The sequence below is a fragment of the Calonectris borealis genome, chromosome 1 (genome assembly GCF_964195595.1).
Source record: "Calonectris borealis chromosome 1, bCalBor7.hap1.2, whole genome shotgun sequence".
Classification (NCBI taxonomy): domain Eukaryota; kingdom Metazoa; phylum Chordata; class Aves; order Procellariiformes; family Procellariidae; genus Calonectris; species Calonectris borealis.
In genome coordinates this window covers 65206605-65223868 of record NC_134312.1, presented here as the reverse complement: position 1 = coordinate 65223868, position 17264 = coordinate 65206605, and the positions used below count along the sequence as shown (strand labels likewise).

The window sequence follows — 17264 nt, the reverse complement described above, 5'->3', positions numbered from 1 at the left end:
CCTGGAGGTATTTAAAAGACGTGTAGATGAGGCCCTTAGGGACATGGTTTAGTGGGCATGGTGTGTTGGGTTGACGGTTGGACACGATGATCTTAGAGGTCTTTTCCAACCTGTATGATTCTATGATTCTATGAATGCAGCCAATTTGAGATCCACGAATGAAATGCAGTGTGAGAGCAAAATATTATTTGCAATAATACATCTTACCATGGGTTGAAAAATACCAGGCTAACAATGCATCTGATCAGTGTATGACAACATTTAAGCACATGGGAAAGTATGGCAGAATTCAACTACCATAACTTCAACAGAATTAGGGCTCATAAAATCTTCAGCTCTTTCAAAAGACACAGTAAGACAGCTGATGATCTGAACTGATCGGGACCCTGTAGAAACCTCATTTATCAGGCAGTGCCTGCAACTGTCCAGCCCTTTCTAAGACACAGCTAATGCACCAGTTCAGCACTTGGAATATGATATGCCATCTGCATTTCAGTGCTGGATGTTTCTTACTGGTTAGAGGCAGCTAATAAAAAATATGAGACATGAGAGCTTTGGTGTGGGGCCCCCAGAATTTGAGCCTCAGTGTCCACCACCATCTCCTGCTAGATTTGCTCAGGGGAACTCTTAAGGAACACCCCATGAAATACTGCCTCGCTCAAACCTTGCTGAGCTGATAATGAAGAAGAAACTGCAGCAGGTGACATCATGAAATTTCTTGAGAGTTATTAAACTTAACTTGGCCTATCATTAGCTTCCAGAACACTTCCAGTTCTTTATTGCTGTTGTAGACTTTGTGAAATTCATAGAGTCAGAAATTTAAAGTAATTACTGTTTTACACGTTAAGAAGTTAAAAGCTGATCCTGACTAGAAGAGTGCTTTTACACAGCTGGAATCTTCTGAGCTGTTAAATATCAGCATTACAGAAATGATAAGAAAACAAGCCCTCATTCTTAATTTCCCACTAGTTTTATAGAAATCAATAATAATTTCTATTTCAATCACTCAAAAAGCTACGCTCTCAAGTGAGTGTGAAGTCCATACAGATTAGCATTCAGAAATACATTCTTTTCTCTGTAAACAACAATTTGCTTGTAATAGCTTTGTACAATCTAGTAAAGATCAAATCTAGTATGAAAAACTGACAGTAACATAACTTATCCAGAAATGTACAGAACTGACTTTTTTCTACTCTAGCCGTGATCTTCAACCTTGGCCTGCAGATGAAAGGGGTGGAGGACGCCACGGGGAATTGGTTTGTGGACTACTTCCCTTCTGAGATGACTACGAAAAACAAGCATCTAAAATACAGAGCAGCGCATACACTTGATATTTCTGAAGGGTCTGCCAGTCCCATAGAAAAGTTTTAGGGATCCACGGTGAAGAAAGGTTGCAAATCTCTGCATTTGAGCTTTTACAAACGCTTTATCTCTTCCCAATATTTAACATGCTTTTAGAATTACAGAAAAAAAAAAACACCTTTAAAATACGTATGCCAAACTGCGTACATAACTGAGAAATTAAATTAAAAAATTAATAACACCTTGTTGGAATGACTGTGAGCTCGCAGGTGTTTGATCTACAGACAATCTCAAGTCTCACCAAAGCTGATGATGCTTAAACATTTCTCTTTGAAGCTAAGCTGAGTGGAAGGAGCAATTAAATGTTTCTTCATGTATTTTATGCACCTGCAAGTACTGGAAGCAACTACTGAAGACCATGAAAAAAAGTAAAAGGAAGTTAAGCCTTGTGGGTTGAGGGGTCTCCTAGATGCTGGCAAAAAAACCCAGAAATAAATGGTTAAAGCTTTGTGTGGGTACGAGAGAGGCAAAATGCTAGCAAAAATAAAAGTAGCAAAAGCAAAACGTCCATTATGAAGACTTGCTTGAACTTCTGCACAAGAAAATCTCTTCTTCTGTGTTCACTGAAAAAGGACTTTACATCAAACAGCTGTCTGACTCTTAGAACCAAATTTTCCTCCCGATAGAATGGAGCAAAGGTCCCTGAATATTGGTTAACTGATTGGGCCAAAAAAGCTGCATCAAGCCCCTATAAGGGACACACACCCCCTTTGGAGCCCATTATTATAACAGCGCACAACTTATGCCAAGATAAGGACACAAACATTTGGTCCTATCATAACCATCAGGACTGAATTTTTTCTTAGAGCTGTGCACAGGCAAAAAAAAAAGTCCATTTTCATGAGAATACCCTGTAAAAACAGCCTAAAACCAGCAGTAGCTGGGGAATCTGCCTGAATGTAAAACTTGGTAGTGCTGTTTGATAGTAAGACTCTTGGGTCTATCTGTGTCAGGTGTTAACCTCCATCTTGTTTTCTTTTTATGCTGATTTTTACCTCCACATTGAACTAAAGCCAACATTTAGTAAAAAAAAAAAAAAAATTCTTGCACCAAACAGAAGAATATTTTTGCACAATTTTTCAACTTTGGTGCTGAGCAATCAAAAGGGAACATCTTCAGCAAAAAGATGGCTAACAGACCAGGGGAACCAGTTTCACATTTCAATGCTCAAGAAAGAGGCTGCATTATAACTAAACAAGGGACGTTTTGATATGGAACTTGATTGTCTGTAAGCCTGAAGAGACATCAACTTATAAATGCCAACTATAGCTTAAAAAGAAAAAAAGTCTCTCACTAGCCATTTTAGAACGCCTAGCCCTATGTGTCAGCAACATGTCTTTCTAATCTAACATCAGCCATGAGAAAGAAGATGCTGGCGGTCTACATCTGAAGGAGCTGTCTGGTGTGGGAATGGGGAAAGGTTCCTGGATTTGCTAGAGGAGTTCTGCCTCAGCCCGAAGACTGTATACAAACCATGATGGAAATACGACAGCAAAATACATGCAGTTTCGAGGCTTCCTGCCTAGAACATAATATCTCTTGTGCTGGCTAAAGTAATTGATTTTTTAAATTTTTCCAAAATGTATTTGTTTGCTGCCACTACCCACTATCCTAAAGAAACAGGTGGTAAACAAGATTTCCTCACAGGATTTCAGCTTTAGGAAAGGCTTAGGCTTCTTAGGAAATCTGAGAGCAATGGCCCCAGTCTAGGTAGCTCACGACAGCAGTGCTGCGAGGCACTACTTCCATGAAAGAAAACCAAATAAAGAGCCTGAGAGCTCAAAATGCTCCCAAGAGACCAAGAAAACCGACAGTGCGGCAACCTGCTGCAACCAGAAGCTCAAAAGCACATCAGCTGAACAGCAGCCAGACACAGGTAGTCTGATGACTATTCAGCAAGGGGTATATTATGGAGGCCTTCACACAGCATCTCGAGCTAATCCGTCTGTACAGGAAAACGTGTGCATAAGCACACATTCTCCTGTGGTTTGAGAGACACTTTTGAAGCATGCTGGCCCTCCGAATAAGCCATACCTCAGTAACATCTATTTCTAGGATTGCACAAACAGGTAGAAAACCCTTCTAAGCATTTGTGGGTTGTTCTTTAGTTACAAAAGCCCTGCATCCTGTACGGATTCAAAGGAGAGATCTGACACAGTTTTGACTGCATCTGTTTGCCTAACTTGGGAATAAGACAAAAATTTGTACATGCAAAAAATCATCCATTACTCAGGTGGTTATAAATATGCATTACAAACCTTTTCCTTTTAAGAATTTTAGATTCAAACAACACACAGCATCAAACCACTGTTTAGAGAGGGAAAAAAAAAGTAAAAATAACCACACAGGCTTGCTGGAGGGAAAGAAAGGCTAAATTCTCACTTACACAGAAGTCCCTTCATACAACTCTGGAAGGATAAAGAGGCTTTCAAGCGGATGTAAATTACACTCAAGCTGCCTTTAAGGCCCCATTTGCACTGTCAGACTAGTTTAAAGGTACTTTGATGCCAATTAGAGTCCACCCAAATTGTTTATGTGGCGCTGGTGCTGAGCTGAGAGTGCAGTTGATAGTTAGGAGTGGAAGTATTCAGACCCTAATGCCGGACTTTTCCTGCAAGACCGTTTAACTCAGATTTACAAAAGGAAGGGATGACCGTAAAGAAAAAGGACTTCCTTTGTAAATGGTCCAAAAACCCAAAGAATAGTTGCAGATAAACTAAGTACCATCTGGCAGACATCGTCGCTTTTTTTCTTTCCTTTTCCCTTCCACTATTTTTATTTGTAAGCCAAGACAGGAACAATTAATGTCATGTTCAGGAGCGATGTGGTGGAGGAAAATGCCTCTGATCAAGCGAGAACACAAGGCAGGGAAGACTTTGGCTGACTAATGCATCCACTTTATCAATAGAATGGCATTACTTTGGCAGGAAGAGAATTCTAGGTAAAATAATTAAGCAATGATTTATTTTTTATTTAAAAATAAAAAGGATAGCAAAAAAAAGGAACATTGTGGGCCCCACTGTTCCTCCCCCTTCCCTAACTTGGTGGACCATTACTATCACAGGCACTCCTACCACAGTCCCTTCATTTTTTTGCCACTGCAAGGCTGGCTGCAGTGCCTTTGCCTGGCAATATCCAAGTAACTCTTCCTCAACAAGCTAGGGCTTCACAGTAGGACTAAATAATCTGAAAGTCAGTTCAAGCATTTATTTGCTGGCCAAAGTCTTTGGTGGGTGGAGTGAATTGTTTTCTTGTTTTACTTTAACTACTTGCCACTCTTATCTGACCATGAGCAGCGTCCATCAGAAACAAAAAACAGGAGCAAAGTAGGTTGCAAGGTTACCCAGGGCTTCTGCTTGAAAATAGGTGCCCTGATTCAGACAACACATTCCTTACTCCCACTTCCTCCTGAAGAGAAAGGGATAATGGCAGTGGCCATCTGGAAAGAAACGTTTCCCAGTTTTCTTCTATTACTCATTCAGATGCCTACATCTGCCAAACCTCTTCCTCTCAGCTGCCTACTGACCCGTCAGCCTGCTTAGATGTGATGAGAGGTGGGGTGTAGGCACCTTTTAAAGGTTTTGGGCAGAGAGGACCTCTCTCAGCCCTAGAGAAGTGTTTTGACAGAATGCCTTATCTTGCTATGGGTACCACGGCTCTGCATCGATACCAGCCTCTGCCGAGCTGAGAAGTAAATGAACAAATCCCCAAGCAACTGTTGGCTCAGCTGGCCACAGACATACTTTCAAAACACTATCCAGGAGGGCTTTCTTCCCAAAGTGGCTAATTAATCAAAATAAATACCTGCAGTCAGGAGCCCCCCCACTGTACTGTCTTTGATTTGTTCAGAGAAAGCATTCCAAGACATTTCAATTTGTTGCTAGGTAAATGGCTGCAACATCACCCTGAAGAATATAGCTTCTCAGCTGGAGCTGCACGAAACCATCACTCTCTCACTTGAAGGAATCTGGTGTACAAAACAGAGTGCCTTTTTTTTTTTTTTTTTTTTTTAATTCTACCAGCACTGAGATATTTGGGTTCATCTGTAGTTCCCTGCTCGTTCTTTTCTTCAGGATGGCAGGATGCTTAAAAAACTTTTGAGGAGAATGTCCCTTTGCAGACTATGACTAGCCAGACTAGTGGGCAGTGGCTCCAGAAAGAAGGAAGGCGGGTGAAAGAGTTCTCACAGGCTGCCAGGGACAATGGGAAATCCCATGTATTGGAGGTCCCAGGAAGTGTTCTCAGCTCTTGTGCTCTTTTCTGGGGCTCCTACAGCCATATTCCTCCCTGCATGGATTCAGACCTCCTCTCTTTAATGGAGCAGACAGCACTGGAGCAAATACCATAATGCACAGCACATTCTGCCTCCAAGGCAGGAGCAGATACTGCATAGCAAAGCATTTTCCTGTATGGGATGGAGCAGCCACTGCCTTCCATGCACACACTTGATCAGTCCCTTCCGTATAATTCATACAGAAGCTCTCTCCATCCAGAGCGATATCTAGAGACAGAATTACACCTCCCACCCCAAGCTTCCAGTTTGAACCTGGGCCAAGCAATCCCTGTGGAAAACTCTTCTAATAGAGGCTAATTTGCAGGTCACCATTTAAACACATTTCACTTCTAATGAACTCCTGGCTCTGCACAAATCCCTCCTAAGGATAGGATATCCAGACTGGATGACTCTAAGTATCATCATGGAACCACTATCTGCCAGAATCTGAAAGATCTTTGAGTGTCGCCATTCGTCCTTCCAAGCAGAAATATTGTCCTTCATCTTCACCCTTTGAATCGTATTATGATGTTGTAATAACTAACTGACTCCAAAATGTCTCTTTTGAATATATTTGCCTCTTGTCTTAATTTCTCAGTTGTCCCCTATTCCCTCATGAATTTGGAATCTATTACAGGAAAAAAAGAAAACAAACAACAACTGAGTTTTATCACAGCAAAGTTTGCTAGAAACTATGCTGATGCAGCAAAAAAGCATGTGTGCTAGAAGCAAACAAGGCAAAAAGCCCAGTTTCATGGGTTTATAGAGAAACAAGAAAAGCAAGGGACCAGAGACGTAAATATTTGGAACCTCCTGTCTCCAGATCAGAATGCAACTCAGATTCGTAAGGACTAAGCACTGGAGTTGACTGCTACTTGAGATGCATTACTATAGCCACTAAAAACTTTAAGTAGTTCCATCAAAGGCAAGGTTCCTCTGTTTGAAGTAAGGCAAACAAGTATTGAGCTGCATCAGCTCCAAGTTGCCATTAGTAAAATAACATGCCAATGTCCACACACCACTCAAGAGTTTGCTGGAATTTTTTTTTTCAGAAGACTGAATTGGAAATGGAACTCATTGTAATCTTTTTAAGAGCATTTCCCTCAGTTGCTCACGTGATGATGAAGGACAGCCAACTCAGTTACACAGGGTAACCAAAGAACGGTAAAGATTACCTTTGGTCTAGCTTCATCTGGGTTATGTAAAATACAAGGATATTATTCAATGCATTAGCATTGGAAAACTTGTAGACAGATTTCTGCAGGCTGACTGTGAATAAGAGTGGGCAGGGCATGATCTAACATACATACAGTGTACAGTGCAGTACTGAAAGATGCTGGATGAAGGAAGGGTTTGGTAAACCTCAACCATTCACCCAGCGATAATCAGGGAATGACTGTGTACTGGCCAGGCAATGCTTTTGAAGTCTGCATTCCCATCACAGTACCACACCTGATCTAGAAACAATGGATATGGTTTCTTTCAATAATCTCCAACAGCTTCAGGCCCCCTGAGCATAAGACCGGGATTTTTAGAGAGTGAAAATACAGCAGGTGATACCATTCACTAACGGGGCAGCTGCCTGCCGCCTTCCTCATGACATCCACCAGGTCTTCTGTGGCCCTGCCACTCACCCATTGTTGACTCTCAGCTAGTCCTGACACCCAAAGAGAGACCATTGTCCTCCAAGGCTGCAGGGCATGTAACTGCACCAGGGCCTACCTGACTGAACAGGTAGCCCTTCCATTTCATTCTTCACAGCCATCACCCTAATCCCCCATCTAAACTACTATGCTTTGGTATTTACTTGGTTTGTTCCATTTTGTCAGTCAGTTAGGGAATTTGGGGGTTAGGGGTTTTGTCTGCTCTTTTTGTGTTTGTTTGGTTTTTTTTTTAATTAAAAAAAAAAAAAAGAAAAGGAAAGGAAAGAAGAAGATGGATTTCACTCTTTAGTTATGTATTTCCTAACTACCTGTACCAAGAACAAAGGCACAAACCTTCTAAAATCTTTAAGAGGTTTGTTTTTTTCTTTGAAGTTTGGGATTTTCTAGCAGTACTCTTTCCCTTTCTGTGCCAATTAAAATGGCTCTGTTTTGTAACTGATAAAGGTGCCTTTAACACGTGTCCACAAGGAGCATTGTGTGCTACTACAATTGTTCAGTAGATGCCCAGTCCCAGATAGATGGTGCTTTATCCTCACCCTCTCTTCAAGACAGCATAAAGCATTGTCCTGTCAGGGATTAATGGAAGTGCCACTCACATTAGATGCTAATTCTGGTAGCAACTCAGTTGCTACACTACAGATGCTACAGATACTGCTTGCAACTAATGCTTGAAGCGGGCAGTCCACACTGAGGAGAAGCAGGACATTCAGAAACCAAAGGGAGGAGTACAGTGCGAGAACCTATGCAGAATGCAACCTCATGGTTAAGGGGAAAAAGACAATTGAAAAGGGAGACAAGGATGATGGAGAAAGAAACACAGAGAAACAGTAGAAGAAAAAATGAGGACTGACAATTAAAGAAGAGAAAACAAAGATCAGGAACCAAATGAGAAGTTAAAGCAAAAGATCCAACACAAATGAGAAAAGCACCTTTTCTCAGTAATGGCCAACACATCACGTCATCAGAAAATCAGCACTAGAAAGGTGCCCCGTAATAGGGAAGAGCAGCTGAAACACAGGACATAGAGTGATGCCAGTGAGGGTAGGTTATTCTACAGTTGGATCTTGCCCCATTGTGCACCCCAAAGCGTTATTGCCTTATAAAACTATGTACGAATGTTTAACATCTTGAACCGGCACACATTTGAGTATTGATTATTAATGAAAATAAGAGTCTCAAAACTGACTCCTGCATACCTACTCCAAGAAAAATATACCAGAAGTAGTCTGCATAAACACCATAAAAGACAGGCAATTCAGAGATAAGTTTTCAGCTCTGTCCTGGACCCTCCCTTTTTTATTTAGGTAAGAGATTTCAGATCCAAGGCTCATTTTAGATGCTTCCACACATGCATAAAGTGGGCTGAGAAGCACCTAGGCTCAAAACAGCTTGTGCTATAGCACTTTTGTCATGTTTTCCTTCTAGTACTGTAGACATTTAGCATGGTCTGTATGTGGCATAGTGGGAGAGAGGAAATCCAAGTATTGGACCTCTCTTTCTGAAAAGTCATTGGGGCATGTGAAATCTTTTGTGTTTGACAGAAGCTCGTACATATTTACATGGATGACAAATCTAGTTAGATACTCCACACAAAACTTCTAATAACTAGCACTATCACGTCAATAATTGGTCAAGGCCTTTTACTCCGCATTTCAGAGGAGGTTTCTTATGGGAGAAGAGGAAGAAAGGGAAGGAAGAGGCTATTCAGAGATGTTTATCAAACCTGAAAAGCCAGACCCTGGCAGCAGATGGTAGATGGCAAACAGGAAGATTTTGTGAAAAACTAGAACAGTATAAAAACAGTGGAAAGAAGGAAAGCATTATGACAGCAGGAAATACTAAAGTTTAAAGATATACAAGGAAATACATTTACACTGTCTGTTGCTCCATTAATAGATAAAAATGGAGTAATAGAATAAACGCAAGGGAAATGAAAAAGCAAGAGTAGTCTATCACTAACAAGCTTATGCACCAACAAGCAGCTTGAGTCCCAGGTCTTGAAATAGTATATTAGACCACAACGTTTTCAAATTTCTTCTGAGGGTTGGTGAAATGGGGTATACTGTTAACTTCTCACAAGTCTCCAGTACTTTATATTAAGAAGCTGTGATCATGGTAAAAAGCAGATGAACTATTAAACAAGAAAACTGCCTCTGGTTCACAAAGTCAATGAGCTGTAAATTATGGGAAGCTGATAGGATACACCAGGAAATTCAAACTGCATACGTCTGCCATTTTCATGCTCTTATTTGTTAGGGGATCCACTGCTATCAGACTAGATGGGCTAGATACATCTTTGGTCTGACATGTTTGTCCGTTTTTATGACTTACTTTATAACTTTTTTAGTAAGAAATGACACATCAAGGAGATGGAAGAGAATTTATTAATGACGATATGTTTGACAGCCACTATACTGGACTTAAAAGATCTTGGCTGGAGCCAAGGACAATGTCGGTTGATACCTAACTCGTCACTTCACACTCCAAGTGCACATACTTCAGTGACACACTTCCAGGCTCAGACGTCCTTACAGCTCCATTTGCAATAGTCCTTACTATTCCCCATCCGGACCTTTCTTGAATAATACTTATTGTATTGTCCAGAAATTTTGCTGATTGTGTAACTGCATACAAATTGAATGCCAGAAGAAAAATAGATATTCTTTTCTTTCGTGGTCCAAAATAATATTCCAGATTCAGAGCTACATGATGAACTTTCCCCTCTTAGTTACAATCTCCCCTTTTTTTTTCCATTCCTTGTGCAACTCTGCCAGTGCGATTACCACCTCACTTGCAGTATGCCTCCGGATTTCAGTACTGATGCAACCATACTTTAATGTACTCTAGAGGGATATTTATACCATCTAGCTCTAAGCACCTAAGTTGGCCATAGTTGTTAACCAGCTCGTTACTACAAACTCCCTCTTTATAGGGAAAGATCAGATCCTTCAGTCTCCTTCAGAGCAAGTATATTACCATAACCTGCAACTCTTGCTACTCAAGTCACAAGATTTTTATATGTGGAAGCTCCTAGCGGCACTAAATTCCACACCATGCTACCAAACTGATTTTAGTGTTAACCTAAAGATAACTTGGGTTCAAGCCTTTAAACACAGTCTACTATCCTCTGCTACAAAGGTGCTGTCCTGTAAGAGTCACAAGAGATGAGCTCATCTTCACAGAAACCATATATCGTCCTTTAAGCCCACACATAATTATTCATAGGTGAAGCCCTATGCAGTTGTGTGAATAAACTGCAAACACTTGCAATAGTTCAGCTTGCTTGAGCAAGATTCATTTTACAAATAACTCAACACAGGCTTAACTTCTGCCAGCCCTGACTAAATGAACTAAATGAACAAGCACTTGATGTCTAGGGCTGAACAAAGTTTGAGCAACATCAAAGTTTCATTTTTATAAAGTCATTTTTCTCCACCACAACTGTATTAAAACACAATTTACAGCTAGTCTTTAGTCTCATTTTTAATATGCTATTAGTATCTATAAAACACATCTTACCTTGATCTTCTGAAGAGACTGGTGACCTGGAATAAAACAACAAAGTCCAGTCAATCTTTGGTATGGAAAGGCCACAAATAAGGTTCAGTGTCACTGTGGGGAATACAGAATGGAGGAATTGGAAGGTTTTATTCTTGGGCTAACTTAGAAGGGAGGGCTGGAAGGCATCTGAAAAGAAAAGAGCAGAAAAGGGCAGAGACAGAGAGCAGGTTCTGCAGACCAGAGGGGCCGTATGGAGTCATGTCCATAAGGCAGCTGACAGCTGCACTGTTAAGCACTCATGCCAAGAGTTTCTGTAGGAAAAGTTCTTTTCTAACAGAAAAGTTCTTATCTAGTACTGTTACTGTTGGAAATAGCTGACATTACTGTTCAGGAAGTTCTGATCCTTCAGAGATTATTGACGGGACCATAATTAAGCGTGGGCCACGAGGAAACCTCACAGCTAGGGGTAGTTGAGGAAATTATAGCTTCAGAGGAACTTGCAGTTATTAAGGTGGCCATTTTTCTTACCATGAGTCAATGTGCTGGAGAGCATAAAAGACTAGTCGTAATTAATACCAGTTCATGCCATCTTCACAAAAGCAACATAAACAGATGACAGGGGAAAAAAAAAAGCTCTGGACAGATGTAAGTACAATAAAAAGCAACGTAACAGCAGCAACACAGGAGTTACAGGATACCCTAACCAGTGGCTTAAGCCTCTGATAATAGTCCAAGAGAGTGAGGGGTTATAAAACATGAGAGACCCCTCAGTGCCCCTGCTGATGAACAGAAGGGCCCCACTGAATTCCAGAGATTTGTGTCACAGCTCCCATCACTCAGGATCACACTCCTCATTATTTTGGTTCCAACAAAGGAACATAAAGCAGCGTAAAGTATTGGCCCTCCACTTTTCCCTTTGCTGGCTTGGCTTAGCAAAACTGGGGCTAACTGTACAGCCAAATCTGGGCTGTGCCTTAGTTATTTAGACCAGATTGACCGCACAGAGTGGATTGGACCATTGCCTCAGCACTTTCCCAACAAAGATTTTCTGCATATATAGCCTTCCCAGCCAGGTAACAAGGAGTTTGTTCCTGCAGTGAATGGGACAACTCATGCTTCCTTTCCAAGATATATTTAATTTTGCACCAAGGTACAAAAAATAACAAATTACTAAAGATTTAAAAATGTTAGTGTTGCCAGCAAACAGATCAAAGCTGACATAAGAAAAGCAGCCTAAGAGGGGTGAAGGGAAAAGAAGGAACAAAGAGGAAAAGAGCACATGTATATTTAACTGAGTCAGCAGGGGCTGGGGGTTGGAGGGGCGGGAAGGAAGGGTTAGAAACCCTGGATTTAGAGGAATAAAGGAGCTGAGGAAGGAGTCATGATCTCATTCCATAACAGGGGTCTGAAAATGAAGGTTGAGGGATTATAAGACATCGGAAGCAGATATGCAAATATGTAGATGCAAACAGGAAAGATGGAAAGAAAAGAAGGAAACTTTCCTAATGAGGTATGCGAATTTTTATTTTTAAAAAAGAGAGACATTTGCAAAGAAAGAAAGGAAAGAGTTACAGCACAGCTGGAGCAATGGTCACTGTGAAAGGAAAAAATGTGATTGCCTAATTAAGATTCTGACTGTGCAAGAAGCCAATGTGTCTGTATGGATCAGAATTAATTAATCCTCTACTCCCATTAAATCCTCTGATTGCTGCTGAACATCCTAGGTATGTATCCTGCTCTGCTGCCAACCAGGCCAGCTCTGCCCTTGCACTTCAGCCGTGTCTGTGGAAATACAGCAGGAATGCAGGTAACCCAGAGGATCAGCAGGCATCACTAGGACTCTGTCCTACTGCTTTGACCAGTTAGTTACAGGCCTTCCTCCACAACCCCCAGCAGAAACCCTTCTGAACCCTTTCAAAACTCAACACACAGTGTTTCCTACAAGATTAAACAGTGCAGAATGGGCAAGAGGTGTAAATTTTTAGGTACTTAAAAATACTTTTACATGCAGGAGTCATGCCAGGTTCCTTAGCTCACGTATCCTGACTCTCCATCCGTTGCTAATGCAGTATCCCACAGCATCAGTAGAGTTTATTCCTTTGTTTTGTTTCTTAATTGCACAGTTTCATCACCTTTCAGATCTTTATGTGAAACAATAAAATAAACAATACAGATTATCCTATAATTTGGCTCTTCTTTATGCTTGGTAAAACAGATGTCATTAGTTCCTTAAAGCATCAACAACAGGAGAGACACTATTACAATACCACTGCCTTCTCGATTAAAACATTGAAGGGAAGGATGAAAAATATGTTTGTGCATATTTAGTGTGCCCAAAATTAGTATATCTTTTTCAAAATACTACTGCCATGTACCTTTGTTGCTTTGTTGCGTGCCTTGAACACAGTGGTTGAACAGTAAGAAATCTAACAGGTACTACTGTTGCTAGTAGCAGTGTTTTCACTGAAAGGCTTCATCAAGCATCTTTTGGAACTGTGTAGCCTGGTATCCTGGAAAAATAAGGTTTATATAATCACAGCATCTTGATGTGTACCTATGTTCCTCTCTGCCTCACCGTAATAAAGTTTGAGCTTGTTGGCTCATTTCACCCACTGTTAACAGAGGGGTTGGAGAGCCAATTCCTGCTTTCACAAGGAAACGCAATAGCATAAGCTCAAACTTTCTGACGTAGCTGCAAAGCCACAAAGAGAGATTTTGAATATCTCAGCCACAGAAAAGCCTCAACGAGAGCTTCCACCATTGGAGATACCAAGGGTTCAACCACAATAAACTAGGCTTCCTTTGTTCCACTACTGACAAAGTACTTTGGCAAAGAGTGCAGAGGACTTTCAACATTCTCCTACAATTTCAGGCCACACGTTTTAGCAGGGGGGAGGTTTTCCAAACTGTTTACAAGTACTGGCCTAACTACACCAAGGGGAGTCTTGCTTGTAACTATAATGTAAGGAAGTGAGGCTGCTGGAAAGTCCACACTAACAGTGTTGGGCATTTTATGCATTATCTGGTCTACCCCCATGCTTACGATAGGCTCTAAGGGAGGAAAGAAAGAAAGTCTAATGAGCTGCTCTAAATCACATACACTCACTCCACAGCCACAGGGGGCTTTCCTGACAGCAAAAAAATCCAGTGGATGCTCATATTTCCGGTCACACATCTTTCTCTCAGGTCTGTCAGAAGTGTGAGGGATATACTGTGGCAGCACTGGTCACCAGATGGGTGTCCTGAGGAGAGAGGATTCTCAGCTGCTAACATCCACACAGTAACCATCTATCGAGCGCCTGTCAGCTGCCCTCATAGTGTGATTCTAGCCGTGTGTTTGATTGTCATGAAGAAGCAAGTTATCATTCCCACAACCTCTATGCCTTAAAAAAGATAGAGATGAGTCAGAGATACTTCAGAAGAATTAAAATGCTGTCAAGATCTGTGGTCCCACCTAGGTCAAAACACTTTGCCAAATGCAATCTTGAAGAGATTTTAGTTTGGTTAAACAAAACAAAACAAATCAAATGCCCAAAACCTTCAGAAAAAGGTTCAGGCACTGTAATATCCTGTTCTTGGCCATTTCAGAATGGAATCCTTTATTTTTCATATTAACTGTTATTTGTTTCTGGTTTCATCTTGGTGTAAAATTGTAGAAAGAAAGGCTCATCACCCCCCCCCCCCCCGCTCCCAAGAGAGTAAAGACAGGCCAGGTTGTCTATGATTGGCTACATTTTCAGAATCATGAGATTAAATTAGCTCTTCCACCAACAATGCTCTTTTCTCATGCAAAAGTGTGAAAGGGAAGCCCAATTTAAAATATTTTCACCAAAGGCATTAATCTGACTTTTCCCCTGCCCCAATTTGACAGATGCTTTATGAAGAGCTATTGCTGTAGTGACTAGTTAAAGGGAAGACAAATATTACTATGTCAAAGGGGATCAGAAGGGAGGAGAAGGGAAAGTATGTTATCACCTCTGTTTGCTTTCCATGCTGTTCATACCCCTCCTTTCGCTATAGGTCCTCAGTAGCGTTCTCCTCCTGTTGCAGACTGGCAAGCTCTACTGAGAAGAGATAACAGCACTGGCAAGCCTCGGACTGCAAGGGGAAGCTGCGCATTGCCTGTTCCACCATTCCTTATGCAAGCAAAGCAGTACCTTTTGTGCTTAACACAAAATGCACAAGGACCTCTCAAGAAATGAGGTACACGTATTTAGAAATGCATAAAATAGCCTGAATAGTAATGTAAAAAGCCCCTACTCATACATTCACTAGATGCTTCCAGCAAATTGTAAGACCTACGATACCGAAGGCATGAGACATGCCCACCTAAAACAGCACTGTGCCTCAGAGTTAACGATCTGATCCAAAGCTCACTGGAATTTTTCCACTCACTCTTACAGGCTTTGGATCAATCGCTGGCAAAAATCTAATCCCCAGAATAGCCAAGACAGCCTTCAGTATCATACAAGCCTCCCCCAAACAGCCAAACACTCACAGCTGTTTCCAAGTGCACTCTGCAACGTGCAAGTACTAGGTTTATTCAGCACTGGAAGGGTGGAAGAGGGAATATTCCTTTCTAAGGAGGGAAGGGCAGGGACTGTCACAATTTCGAGCCTAGTCAACTGAGGTTTAGGAACCTAGAGAAATACAGCCAGCCTCCAGCAGATGAATTCTAACAAAATTTCAGCAAATGGGTACATTATGCATGAAGACAAAAGCCTCTGGAGAAACAAACCCGGAGCTGCTGTAAAGCAGCTATTTTAATCAATAAACCTGTAGCAGAAACCATCTGCACCAGGCCTATTTAAAACCAGCCATTTACAATTTAAAGGCCAAATAACAATCTGTGTGCAGCAATTCTGCTGGGTTTTATGACCATTCCCCCTTTTCCCTGCTTAGCCAATGTATTTCTGCAAACTTTCTAATTCAGTCTGACAATAGCTGCCTGTGATCAGGGGAGGGAAAGAGCTTTAAGAGCTTCTCATTTTGTGCATACATCTCTTCAGAACCGAAAGCAGCCATCTCTATTGGGATTTATTCATATATTCTCTGATTGTAATAGAAGCAAATTTTTAGCACATAAAGTATTTTTAAAATAAAGGTGAGGAAACCCCCTCATTCAGCACTCTGTATCAATGCCTCTGGGACTGGCAAGTCCCCTGCAGCCCCAGCCGCAGACAGTGCCTCGTATCTTACTGACAGAAAGGCAAAACTGCTTTTTTTTCTGATCCCTCAGCATCTCCTACTTGGAGGTGCCCAATAAGAGTTAAAGATAATGCTCAGCCTGGGCATCACCGTTTTCTGCCAAGGCACTTGATGAAAAATAAAAGCCTAAGAATTACTGAAAGCTTCCCCACACTTTCACTTTGACCCTATACATGCCCAATTCAGAGGGACCTTGACAGGCTGGAGAAGTGGGCTAGCAGCAACCTAGCAAGTTCAACAAAGGCAAATGCAAAGTCCTGCACCTCAAGAGGAATAAAACCATGCAACAAGACAGGCTGGGGGCCTACCACCTGGAAAACAGCTTTGCAGAAAAGGATGCAGGGTGTTAGCCGAGCACAAGTTGAACGTCAGTCAGCAGAGTTCCCTGCGACAGCGAAGGCCAATGGCATCCTGGGCTGTATTTGCAAGAGCATAGCCATAAGGTAGATGGAAGTGATTTTTACCCTCTACTCAGTACTTGTGAGACTTGAGAACAAGACAGACATTGACAAACTGGACTGAGTTCCACAAAGAGCCAGGGAGATGGTGAGGGCATTTGAGGAGAGACATATGAGGAGAGGTTAAAGGAGCTGGGTTCGTTCAGTAAGAAGAGAAGGCTTAGGGAAAATCTTATTGCTGCCTTCAGCTACCTAATGGGAAGGTATAAAGAAGACAGAAACAGAGTCTGCTTGAAGAAAGAGGAGGAGGAGAAGCAACAGTCAAGTTGGGATGTGAGAAAGTCAGATTGGATATTAGGAAAAACTTTTTCACCATGTGGATGACCAAACAGGGGAACAGGATGTACAGAGAAATTATTGAATCTCCAGCTTTGCAGATATTCAAAACTCATCTGGACAAGGCTCTGAACAACTTCATCTAATTGGACCTATTTTGAACGGGGGTTTGGATTAGATGACCTTCAGAAGTCTTTCCCAACCTAAATTTTTCTGCAATTCTATGAGTCTCTCTACAAAGCTTTCTGGTTTTACTATCCCAGCTTTCCTGTCATTCTTTTCTCTCAAATATTTCTCATAGACAATGGTCATACTGTCTCACACACGTGGGAAAATGCTGACCAGCAATGCTCCCTGAATCCAAAAAATTCCATTCAAGTTATTTATTATTTTGTAGAAATCCATTTGGACATGTCCTGTTAATCTGTAACAACAATCTGGAGAGCCTAATTTTTTCTAATTCTGCTAAAGGCAAAGATCGGTACTTTTTCTAGCACCTCTGTAACTTCCTTCTGCAGCCTC

General features: G+C 41.4%; 1 protein-coding gene across 1 annotated transcript in view; it reads right to left on the bottom strand.

Annotated features, from left to right (window-relative positions):
* DGKI (diacylglycerol kinase iota) overlaps positions 1–17264 on the bottom strand; it is a 220747-nt gene that overhangs the window by 21883 nt on the left and 181600 nt on the right. The window contains exon 29 of the mRNA XM_075158235.1: positions 10819–10844. Within this exon, the coding sequence (XP_075014336.1) occupies positions 10819–10844 (26 nt within the window). The remainder of the gene's footprint in view (positions 1–10818; positions 10845–17264) is intronic.